Source organism: Semicossyphus pulcher, unplaced genomic scaffold, assembly GCF_022749685.1.
Source record: "Semicossyphus pulcher isolate SPU_LCO1_2020_fin unplaced genomic scaffold, fSemPul1.0.p SCAF_12, whole genome shotgun sequence".
In the NCBI taxonomy this organism is placed as follows: Eukaryota; Metazoa; Chordata; class Actinopteri; order Labriformes; family Labridae; genus Semicossyphus; species Semicossyphus pulcher.
This window is the reverse complement of record NW_027211626.1, coordinates 6,977,244-6,989,621: the sequence shown is the minus strand read 5'-3', so window position 1 is coordinate 6,989,621 and position 12,378 is coordinate 6,977,244. Positions and strand designations below refer to the sequence as shown.

General features: G+C 46.4%; 1 protein-coding gene across 4 annotated transcripts in view; it reads right to left on the bottom strand.

Moving 5' to 3' along the window:
• Nucleotides 1–12,378, bottom strand: part of slit1a (slit homolog 1a (Drosophila)) — a 110,217-nt gene that overhangs the window by 4,749 nt on the left and 93,090 nt on the right. For 2 of the 4 annotated variants that reach the window (XM_069658164.1, XM_069658165.1), the window contains 14 exons: nt 11,860–11,992; nt 10,329–10,397; nt 10,176–10,247; nt 9,991–10,062; nt 4,357–4,428; nt 3,012–3,175; nt 2,798–2,922; nt 2,592–2,689; nt 2,357–2,496; nt 2,154–2,247; nt 1,878–2,015; nt 1,567–1,795; nt 381–511; nt 98–291 (listed from right to left, as the gene is read on the bottom strand). In XM_069658164.1, the coding sequence (XP_069514265.1) occupies nt 98–291; nt 381–511; nt 1,567–1,795; nt 1,878–2,015; nt 2,154–2,247; nt 2,357–2,496; nt 2,592–2,689; nt 2,798–2,922; nt 3,012–3,175; nt 4,357–4,428; nt 9,991–10,062; nt 10,176–10,247; nt 10,329–10,397; nt 11,860–11,992 (1,731 nt within the window). The remainder of the gene's footprint in view (nt 1–97; nt 292–380; nt 512–1,566; nt 1,796–1,877; nt 2,016–2,153; nt 2,248–2,356; nt 2,497–2,591; nt 2,690–2,797; nt 2,923–3,011; nt 3,176–4,356; nt 4,429–9,990; nt 10,063–10,175; nt 10,248–10,328; nt 10,398–11,859; nt 11,993–12,378) is intronic. The other 2 variants (XM_069658166.1, XM_069658167.1) reach the window with 1 other exon arrangement.

Genomic DNA, 12,378 nt, shown 5'->3' with positions numbered 1-12,378 from the left:
TTGAAGGGTTGCATGGCTGAGGGCAGGGTTTGGTTGCGGTGGTGACAAAGCGAGGGGGAGGGGTGGTGATTGACAGTAGTGTAGTAGTTAAGAGTGCCTGCAGAGGAGGGAGGTGTGTTCTGGAGAGGGCCCCTACCCCCCACGTATAGTGGAGCCTCCCTGTTGAGGGGCCGCACCGCCCCGAAGCTGTCCATTGTGGTAGGGAGACCCCCGTCGATGGACAGGTTCACCATCTGGTCAAAGGTCACCAGCTCCACTGTGTGGAACTGGCCATCGTTGATCGTCTCAGTGCTGAAGGAGGAACATCGAGAGTACATATTAGATATAAAGACAAACATGGCTATAAACTACATCTTCTCAAAGGGCACATGATGCTTCACCTGTAGATGGCATGTCCTGGCTGGCTGCCGGGGTCATAGCTGACCTTGACATGACCTTGGAAGAGCTCCACAGCAATATGATCATTGTCTCCATTGTACAGCAGGATACCATTGTCCTCAGCTGTTGACACCTACAGAGGCAAACATGTTGCAGTGTGCATTTGAGTTATTCAGCATCAACACAGGAATGATAGAAATGTTCACACATTAACACAGGAGTTCAAATTCTTCATCAATGTATATAAGTTAAGTTTTCAGGTACGTGTTCTTTACCTGGGTACTTATTTACAGCTTTTTACTTTTGCACCCACATTTTAGCACAAATACCTGCAGTTTCTACACTTTCAGTTTCAAACTGGGCTTATTACTTTAGCTCGAATGCATTTGAGGGAAATCATTTTTATTTAAAGTCATAATCTTGAAGATTTTCATTTAAATAAATGTCTGCTAAGTCTCTATCTATCACTGAATAAGGTAACACAAGGGTGACTGAGCCTATGGCCCGCTGATGAAAGCCTTTGCATTTGCAGTATTACAGACTGACTGTCTGGTGCAACTTTTGCAGAAAAAAATCACAAGCGGCGCCCAGTTAGTGACGCGTTTTCCATCAGCCAGCAGTGGTTGGTCTGCCAGAGAGGGTAGGCGGAGCTAAGCGGCTGCTTTTCCGCTCTCTGCAAGTGTTGCAAGTAAACAGTAATCTACTATGGCTGAACAAACAAAGAAAAGATGGATGACTACAGATACAACTTCAACAAGAAGTGAAAATCCAAAGAAAAAGAAACAAACTCGACGCTCAGATGAAGCAAACAGTCTAAAAAGGAAAGCGACCGTCAGTGAGGAAAATCAAGAGTTACAACCGGAGCCAACTGTGGACGTCACACATGCAACACTGTCTGGATATCTGGGAAGTGTGCTCCCGCAATTACAGTTTATCACCATAGGTGCCGCCAAAGAGAACGAAACAGAGATCTTCGAGATTTAAATATAGCATAATTGCGCACCAACTTCTTAAAAAAAACACCTGGAGTAAATGTTCTTTAGACGGCTACTTGATACTTTTATACTGTGAGTACATTTCAGAGCCTGTATTTTCACAATGTCTGTTTTTACATAAGTATCAGTACCTCTACTAAAGTAAAGAATGTGTGTACTTTTTCCACCTCTGATTAACAAACACTGTGAGTACCTGCAGGGTGATGTTAGCTTGAGGCCAGTTCTTGAGGTCGGAGAGCAGCAGGTACGAGTCTCTGTCCACAAAGTTGACGCTGACCAGCTTCTCGCAGCGTGGCCCCCCAAACTCTGGAGGACACTGACAGAGGGCGCGACCCCCTCGCTCCACACAGGGGGCGTTGTTCTGGCAGTCGGCCAGCTCACACAGGGACAGGGGAGAGGCGGGAACCTCACAAAGCTGACCACTATGGAAGAGAAAGATCGAGGGATTGTATTGGATGGAAGAAACAATGGAGCCTGTGCGTGGTCCCCTTGTGCTCTTCTCACCTGTATCCTTCAGGACAGATGCACGAGTATCCATTCAGCTCATCCAAACACTGAGCTCCGTTCTGACAGCGATGCTCCTCACAGTCATTGTAGTCTAAACTGCAGTCATCACCAACGTAACCAGGAGCGCACACACACCTGCAACACACACACACAACACTGGAATCAAGCTGCACAAAGCGGGGCCGAGATACCTACTAAATACACATCAACATCTATTCTTTAATATATCATCACTTTTTGCTGTGTCTAATGTTGCCTGCAGAAAACACTTACTTGGGTCCAGTGGAGGTGATGAGGCAGGTAGACTGATGTTGGCAGGGGCTCCGTCCGGGGGCGCACACATCCTCCATTTCTTCGCACATCTCCCCTGAGCACAAACAAGTACTTCAGTTGTTAAAGTATGAAACAGCAAAACAAGAACTTTCTTTGATTTTCAATCCAGGATAAATAATCTGAATATTTAAATATGCACTTACCTGTGTAGTAGGGGGGACAAAAACAGGTGTAGTTATTGATTCCGTCGATGCAGGTCGCTCCGTTCTCGCAGTCGTTGTCTTCACAGTCTTCAATGTTGGTTTGGCAAGTAGGGCCCTCAAAGCCCAGCGGACATGTGCAACTGCATAACACACACTCAATATGTCAACACGCAAAGTTCCTCTGATTTTATTGCGTTGCTGTGTAGTGCTGATTTGAAAGCTGTGCCTTCCTCACCTGTATTCTGCCTCATCATCTTCATTGACTTGGCAGGTTCCTCCGTTGGCACACGGGTTACACACGCAGGCGTTCAGAGCTGTCTCACAGTTCTTTCCCTGAGACAGAACAGATATTTTTTTTGCTATTAATAATGCATATTTAAAGAGCTGCGACACACATCGTTGGTTATTCACAGATAGTTTGTAGCAGTGCAAAGCTCTGACCTTGAATCCTGGAGGACAGCTGCACCTGTAGATCTCCATCAGGTCGCTGTGACAGATGCCGTGGTTCTGACAGGGGCTGGACAGACAGGGGTTACACTTGGCCAGCACTGCGGTGTCCACATCTCCTACGGAAACGAAAGACCAAAAACAATGAATACTGTTTCGACTCAGGTGCTACTTAGGTTATATTTCTGTGTCGAAGACGATAACTCACCTGTGCATTCAAACTTCTTGGCAGGTGTGGTAAGCAGCAGCTTGCCCTCCAGGCCGTGTGGGCCGGCACAGCGGGCGATGCCTGGCTCCTTGTAGCCGGTCTTCACCCAGTCAGAGAGCCAGCGCAGGCGACAGTCGCAGTACAACGGGTTGGCACCAATCGCCCTGAGAGAGCAGAGGCGATAAACGTTTCACTGATCTGATGATGAAGGATGCCGGCGTTACGAATAGCGTACAGCAAAATGCAACCAGATGTGGAAGGACCTCTTGGTAGGAGTCTGCATTTGACAAGTATTGGGACATACTGCTAATATTTTTCTGGCATACTCAGCAGCAAGTTTCTGTCATTCAGTAACTCACTGTAGTACACTCTATTACCAGCAGGTGTCTCTACAGCCTAAAACAAACTATGCCAAACTCAACTTGGTGCACACAACTTAAACACCGCTTCCCTAAGAATACGACCAATCTGAAGCTTAATGAACAACTCCACTTTGTGCCATGCATCATCTGGAGGAGGGCTTCTCAATTATAGGCAGAGGTGTTAACAGAAGGCACTCTTAACCACTTCTGTCATGGTGGTCGTGAATCAATGCCGCTCTGTCCTCCCGCTGGATGCACAAACACTCCTGAATCGATGCTGTTCCATTACCGGGGAACACAGGCTCGTCTTTCAGGGCCGGGCCAATAGCTGACACCTGACATCTGCTAACATGAAAGCCACTTGACTGTGACTGTGGATCAATGGCTGCTCCGTCCCTCCCCTCATCCCGTGTTCATGCAGCCTTGACTCCGGTGCCGCTCTCCTAAAATGTCTTTGTTTATCCCTCTCGGTCCTCCCTTCCTCCTCTCCATCCCTGACACTGATAGGTCTATTGATCAGTGACTCTCGGGGGATGATGTGAAAAAGGAGGCCGGATGGCAGAGGGCAAACTGCAAAGATACTTCTGTGTAGTTCAACACAAGTTCATGCACAACCTCACAACGGCTACACACAAAATTACAGACGTAAATAAACAAACCAAAACAAACAGTAAAGTCCACAGACCATGGAGAATCTGTGTGTGTGCAAGTGAGCATGTGCGTGTTTCAGAGATGTGACAGGGAGATGAGACAGTAGGGGGGTCTGTGTGTTGCTTTAACCACAGCACCGCGGCTGATTAAGGGAGGGCTTGGCTCATGTGGAGCCCACCAAAGAGGACTACAGACAGGCCACTGTGAGCCTCACTCCCCGGCTGTCTGAGCAGACCCCCTGTGTGACTCAAAGTGTGTACATGTGTAGACTTCAGAAACTGAGTGGTAAACGCAGACAGTATCACATACAGTTGTTATGTGTCAGTACTTACAAGTGGGAAAGTGAGGCCACGTCATTAAAGATGCCGTCAGGAAGCTCGGAGATTTCGTTGCCATGGAGAGACCTGAGGAGTGACGGAGGAAGAGATGTAAAAATATAAAATCATTGCAGGATAAAAACTCTTCTGTGCAACTTTTCTGTCATATTTATATCAGAGCTGAAATGTTTTAACATTAGATGATTTGGGTCTTCAAATGAATATTAATTGGCAGCTGTTTAGTGAGTAATTTAATTGCAAACATCGTCTCGGTACAGCTCCTCAAGTGTTTTCTTTAAGCACTTTAAAATACAATGATGAATTTCTTTGGGTTTTGTTTAGTTGGTCAAACAAGAATCCTGTGACCTCATTTTTTTCAAAGCTTTGAAGCATTTTAAGGCCTTTAAATTTGGCTAGAAATAAAGGGGGTGTGGTCAATCACATGATTGACATCTGCCTGGCTCCACACACACAACAGCACATGTGACGATCAGTGTAGTGCAGCTTTAAATCTTTCAGCTGTCTTTCTCAGACTCAGAGGAAGCAGAAGGACTGTCATCTGAAAAATCCAATGCTCACTGAAAGGTACAAAACATATTGCTAGCCATGTCATAGTTAGAAGTTAGCATACACCTATTAGGACGGCACTTATACAGCACTTTTCTAGTCTTCTGACCACTCAAAGCGCTTTTACACTACATGTCACATTCACCCTTTCACACTCACACATTCACACACTGATGGCAAAGGCTTAAGTGCAAATCTCCAATCAGTATCTATTCACATTCATACCCGATGGCTATGGAAGCAATCTGGGGTTCAGCACAGCTGCCCCATTTGTTATTGTTCTAAAATAAAGCTATTAATGCAATGCTAAATGATAGCTCTGGACTGCAGCTGTGGCTCAGTGGTAGAGTCGGTCGTCTCCCAATTGGAAGGTCGGGGGTTCGATCCCTGACTGCTTCAATCTACATGTCCAAGTGTCCTTGGGCAAGACACTGCTCCAACAGGCTAGAGCAGGCTTGATATTGTAGAGAACATGATTATTCAAATATTTCAGTGTTGTGTTGGTTGTAGTTGGATGTATTTCTGGTTGGGCCTCATGCAGCTGGTAGAGATGTGAGGCTCTGTGCGTCTGGAGAAGCCTGGTGTCAGGTTTCTCTGTGCCTCTGGCTGGCAGAGCCAACAAGTGTACAGAGGGAAGAGCTGCACCAGACGAACTGAAAAACACGAGTGTAATATTGTGTTTTCAGATCAACAGGTTTATTTACTTTACATGTTTATATATTAATATTTGTGTGTGTATAACTATTTGTTGCCTGCAGTTATTCTTGTTCTGGGACCACTATGACAAGCCAACGTGGCTTAATGGCTGGATGACTGATGGCTGCTGTAATCTGCAGGGTCATTACCACCTCCAGCCATCAGCTGACCGCACTCTAATGTTACCACAGCTCAGTCCACAGTACCAATACATGACACATCTGCTCTCTGTGCTCGGATAAAGACAACTGATTTGTTTAAGAGCCCAGTTCCTTCTTTGTTTGATCTGCAGAAGATTCAAAGGTCCAAGGAGTGAATGCCGAGCTGGAGTACCTAAGCGTAAACGTACAGTGCAACAATCTGACACAATGAGTTAATTGGCTCGTGTGCAGGGGAGAATGCTTATTAGTGTAGAGCGAGTAGTTTGGTTGTTGTAGTCAGGGAACAGTTAGGATACTGAGGGCATCGAGCCAGCAGCAGTGTGCCAGCCAGGCAGAGATCTCAGGGGAGAAAGGAGCCAGGGAGAAGTAACCTGATCCACTCCTCGTACTAACTATCTCTCTGTCTGCATCTGTATCATCAACCTCAGTCCTATCATGCTATTATGGGGAGCTAATGCCATTATGGAAGAATAAAAGATGCAATGTCGCTCTGTGCCTTTGGAGGACGCTATCCGTTCTCCGATGGGCCCTGGAAAACCTCCGCCAGACTACGTAAAAACGCATCATCTGGCGGAGGCCAGGGAGCTCGCTGAAGTACACTTCCTCAATCTAGGACGCCCGCCTCTGATGTCATGTCTCTTTCAAAATCGTCAGGTTTGAAATGTAGACTGCAGACCTGAAGATTTCTTAGACGATCCACCGGTATATTATCGTCGTATTTTGGATTCTGTACCGCTCTGAGCCATCGCCTGCAGCGATCAATGTCCTTGACTGGAAAACGGTAGTATTTCACTCCAGCGTCTCTCGCTGGGTCGTTCCTTTCAGAGGGAGGGGCGCAATGCATGCTGGGTGTTGTAGGAATGTAGAATGAGCGAAACCACGAGCTGTTTGTTCAACTTTCTCCACAGCTATAGCGCCAATTTAAAATATTATTGCTATCGATTACAGAGAACTGAGTGGCTTTTTCTAGGGGCCAGTCCTTTAATATTGTTTAGTCCTTTTTTTAAACCTTTATGCTTACAGAGGCTATTTTGTCGAGGATCCTGTGATTCTGGCGTTTACTCACAGGACTGGATCTAAAAAATGTCTGTTTCTATTTCATTTGTTGCAGATTTTCTTTTCTGCTCTTTTCTTTCATCGCACTCTTTTGTATCACTTTCCTTCCTCACAGCTTCCCACCCAAACCCTGGCGGGACACGCCCTTCAGCGCTGTCTCAGCTCGCTCACCCCACACCTAATACCCAGCAGGCCAATTAGCAGCTTATTAATGGCGGCTCAAACCGCAACCATCACGCACACACATATGCGCGCTTGCACCAAACTGCACCACGTCTGCGCCGGGCTCTGTTTGAAGCCCTGAGCGTTAATGATTCTTCTCCTCTTTACTGCTCTGTAAAGCCAAAGGTGCAGCTTTATAAAGGCTTTGGCACCTCCATGTGTGTGTGTGTGTGTGTGTGTGTGTACACATGAGTGCGTCTCGCTCTTCGCCTGCTTTGGCATCTCTCTGCGGTTTCTGTGAAGCTTCCAACTTTGAACTTTGAACCTTGTGGTGGGTCTTAAAGTCGAAACTATTAAAAGGAGCTCATTGTCGCTTCGGTTTTGTTGCACCCCCAGAGCATTGCATAATAAAAAAGGAAAAAAAAGCCATGGCACCAATTGACATTTAATGGGAGGCTTATGATTGATCGCACCAGCAGCGGCAGGGACATCAAAGTTTTCTGCTTCATTTGGTCCGACTGAGACAGCAAGGTAGTCCAGACAGTCTGTGCGTGCATGTGTGTGTGTATAGATCTTAGCATGTACGGTTTGTGTGTGCGTGCGTGTGGAGGGCCTCACATGGCGTCTCACACGCTCGCACGGGGAATATTTTAAAAGTGAAGGTGGCGTGAGTGAGTAAGAGCAGAAATAACGGACGCAGCTTCATTAGAGATCAAAGCGACGCGTCCGGGCGAGCAAGGCGGCATCGGCTAATGACGACCGAGCTTCACTCTCATTGCACGCTGAAAGGGCTCTTACGCTTTGTGCCTCGTAATGATCGGGGCTTTAGTCGTATCCCGCCGTAAAAAAGAGGCTTTGTTGAAGCTTTGTTGTCAGTAGTAAAAAGTGCGCCTGCTATGAGCACACATGGAAGGCCGATAAGTCTACTCCCACACACATACTAACAGGCACAGAGCCAGGAGATGACAAACATGTAAGAAATGCACCAACACACACAGATGCATATTTAATCTCATAAGGAGGCTGCTGGTCTCCGTTTCTTTTTGCATAACTGAACTGTACATTCGAGTTAAAGTGTGATGCATCCAGCTGCTGTATCTTTAAATCCAGGTCCACAGATTGCTTTAGTTTCGTCATCTATGTGTCAAAGGCACTTATATTCTACATCTCAGTTATTTAGCAGACCAATTCTTCCACAGGGAGCCCATGGTCACTGAGAGGGCACAATCAAAGACTTCATAACTTCATAAAAAGCCCGGAGGCAGAGTCAAAACCATTACGGTTAGCGGGGCAAAACTTTCTCTGCTAATCAGTGTCAGAGTGATTTTGCACAGTGGGCTGTGGGGGCGCGTGTTTGGCCCCGGTTGGAGAGGCAGCGATGAGCTCGGGGCGTTTAGAGGTGAACGGGCAGGCTGGGCAGATGTCTGAAGACAAGGTGTGGGCATGAGTAGGAGCTGGAACAACACTCGAACACAGAAAATAGGTCATAGGTTGTGTGTGTGCGTGCGTGTATGTGTGTGCATTCATAAGCTGTCATAACTGTTTAGACGGTTTCAGGACTCTGGAGTCAATCAAAGATTCTCAGCATCTGCCACGCCGTCTCTGTAGTCGGTGCGGGCTGCAAAAATATCCTCCCTAATAACTCATTTAGTGTGAAAGTGAGCCGCCTGTCTTCTTTGAAAGTGTCTTCAGCTGATTCAAGTGAAGCTGCTGGTCTGAGAGCTGTCTCACAATTATGTGACAACAAAGAAATATTTAAAACATTTGATTTGCATGGGAAAAAAGACAAACTCTGTCATGCCACTGGTGAGATACTCTTGGTTTTAAAATAGGATTTTAAGACTCGCTCAACCCAGAACGCACACACTAAGATGAAGACACACAGATCTCACACTTTATGTAAGAAGTGGATGTAGCCACTGGGGCTGTCGCCTTTCAATCAAAAATCAAATAAATCGATCGAACCAATTAGATCAACTTTAATGATGTGATCAAATTCAAAATTGAAGCACAGCAGATAACGCCCGCCCACAGACAAATGAGTAATCTGCTGTCCAGAGTCCCAGAATGCGATCACGTTTAAAGCAGTGTGCCTTGTTTTCCAACAGATGGCGATAACACGCCGCCTGCTACAAACCAAAAGAGGAAACTAACGAGCCGAGCCGTTGTTAACCTTTCCTTCTTCAGCGTCCCGACCAAAGTCAGAAAGCACAGGGGAGACTTAATGTTGTTCTGCTCCAGGGCCGAAGCTGTAGCTAGCTCCGGGGCTAACTCCCGTCACTTTAAAACACAAGCAGCATGCAGCAAGCAAAACACGGGAGCGCAGCTCGAGTGTCGAGGAGTCGTTGTCTTTATTATGCACAAACACAGCCTACACTGAACATTAGTTCTGTTGTTTATAAAGCTTCTAGTATACGACCGTGCTACAGAACTGATTGTTTCAACACCTCAGAAGCACTGTATGTACCACAACGTACCCAATATGTAGAGTACCACCACATACCCCCCACCATGTCCCCATTGGTTCGTCGAGTTCTCAGTATGGTCTCCACAAAAAGTGACCATATTCTGAAGACAGGGTGGGTACGCATCGATACGTCTCTACCCTTGTTGACAGCCCACTGTTGTAGCGACTTGTCAATCACACGCAGCCACACCACCCTGAAGCGTACCCTATTTTATCGTCTATTTTACTTTAAATGGGACCGTCATTTTCAAAGAGAACATCGTGCTGTACTGTAACCATTGATTGAGACCATAAACTTATTATGAAAAGGTTCACTTTGGTAATAAATCAACTGAGAAGTTTATTCAGATCTAGGTTTATAAACCCTGAGTCAGCCATTGGCGTCTCCCCCTGCTGGCCTTTAGAAACAAGGCAGGTTTAAGGCACTAAAGCATAGGCTTTACTTTGGAAACCAAAGGCTAGTCCACTTCTTTTAAAGGGTCAATGATATATACACACACGAAATATATGCATACATATTAAAAACTAAAATAAACTCACAGAAGCCTGAGCGAGTGCAGTCCACCGAAGGCCATTTTGGGGATACAGCGCAGCGAGTTGTAGCTCAGGATTCTGCAATAAAAAAATAATGACATATGGTTTGTAGATAAAATTCAGCTGTTTCCATCCTGCTGTCAGTACCAGAATGAACGAGTAGCTCTTGGCTGAGGCTGGTCGGGACTTACAGAGTGGTGAGCTGGCTCATGTTGGAGAAGGAAGAGTTGGTCAAAGAGTTGATCTTGTTGTTGCTCAGGTCTCTGAAAGGACAAAGACACTGTTCCATAAACTGCTCTGCACAGAGAGAAGGAGGAGGAGGAGGAGGACGGAGGAAAACTTACACCAGCTGCAGGTACTTGAAGGCAGACAGGTCCTTTGGCACAACGCTGAACTGGTTCCCATCCAGATACCTGAACAAAGAGACACAACATGGTCAGGAAATTGGAAGATCCGTTGGACCTTAAAGACCTAAAGATTGCAGCGTGATAAATGATCAGATTCATGAACCAGATGTAATTAGTGGGGGGGTTCAAGAAGATATTAATTGGAGATTATTCTAAAAAAAAATCATGCATTTAAAATAGATGTATCACAACTGCAGTTGGTGGAAAGGGAATGTTAACGTAAACTGCAGCTGCTTCACAGTAACAGTCTTACTTATCAGACTAAGGGCTTTTACTTTGAAGGTGCTGAACGACATTTTTATTGAGTAGTTTGATTCGAATACATGTGAGAAAATACTGTCGCTCAGTTGACCAATTATAAAGCCAAAAGATGACAGACACATACTGGTTTATGTATGTCAGAATAACGAGACAATGTTGGCAGAATGTGTATATTCAGTAACACTTTTGTGCATTTTCTTTTTAAGAGGCATTTCCTGAATGTGACCCAGCACCACACTTTTTGAAGCGTGTTCATCCTTGTGTGTGTTAACATATGTACGAGCCACCACGGTTGACATCACGCCTGCAGGGAAACAACCACCCCGCTGACTGCCAACACAAAGCGCTACCAGAGGCCTGTCACCTTGATAAATGGCTGATTTAGGGTCTGTTCCCCCCCTGAACGCAGCTGCAGGGCCTTTCTCCTGCTATTGTTGTTGACTGTACTCAGGGCGGGACGGACAGACGGGGGGGGGGGGGGGCTGCTGGTTGGTTAGGGGGGCCTCTGGGTTCAGAGGTAATGATAGGTAATGACGGTGCAGAGGACACTTGGGATAATGATGGAGTAGCAAACTCTCCAGATGACTAGATGAAAGCCCAGAACAGAGGGGCACACCTGGTCACACCTGCTGGGACAATGACAGGCCTTAAGGCTTGCACAGCGTGCGTGTGCATCTGTGTGTGTGTGTGTGTGTTAGTTCGTGTGAGCCACTTGAAGCAGTATTGGAAAGTTCCAGACCTATTCCTTTCCCTCCCCTTTCCATTGAAAAGTGCTCATTAAAATGTCCTCCTGCTCCCCTGTGCTCCTGTGGACAGGCTTTTGGCCCTCACACAAATATGCACACACACACGCACACACACACGCACACACACACACACTGATCCTTGGCTCTGAGTGTGAGAGTGACATCAGTGCGAGGCCTGAGGGCTGCAGGGAACACAGAAGAAGAATGTCTGAGAGAATAACTGCAGGGTTTATTGACTCCTTTCCCTTCTTCTGCAAATGATGAGATCTGTTCTCTCTTTTGTTTTCACTGACTCTTATCTCTTTCATTCCTCCTCAGCTCCTCTCTACCTTTTATAGTGTCTCCTTTGGTTTCCTTCCCAGACCTGCCTCATTCAAAGCCAGGAACAGGAATAATGATCCCCGGAACCCAAACTGATAAGATAGAAATGTAATTCACATAATTAACGCTCAGGAACTCACAGTTCAGTCACGTTCCTGGGGATGCCTTTGGGCAGTGCGTGGAGGTGCTTGTTGCTGCAGCGCACCACGGTCTCCAGGCAAGTGCACTCGCTGGGACACTGGGGCCTGGGCACGCAGCTTGACTCCTCTTGGCCTGGGAGAAAAACAGAGGAGAAACAGTTGAGTCAAAGAGGAAAAGGACCATGAGGGTGAAAGACGTGTAGACCAGCCAAAAGAAGAGTCATCCCTGGCAGAGAAGAAGAGGAGAGGAGAAAAGACATAGCAAATGTAAAGCTAGAACAGTGCAAAAATCCTTCCAGCTGATGGTGAGGCATTGGGACGGTGAAAAAAGAGGAAGTGAAAGATGCGAAAAGTAAAACAGGACAGAGAAAGAGGAGCCTCGCTAATGTAATATCGACCTGCGAGAGCAAAGAATGGATGCAGCCCGAGGCCTGAAGACAAGTCTAACATTCATTCAGGTGCAAATAGGCTGACTGATCAATAAGGCAAACAGCTCAATAGCTCCACTCAGCCCGGCAT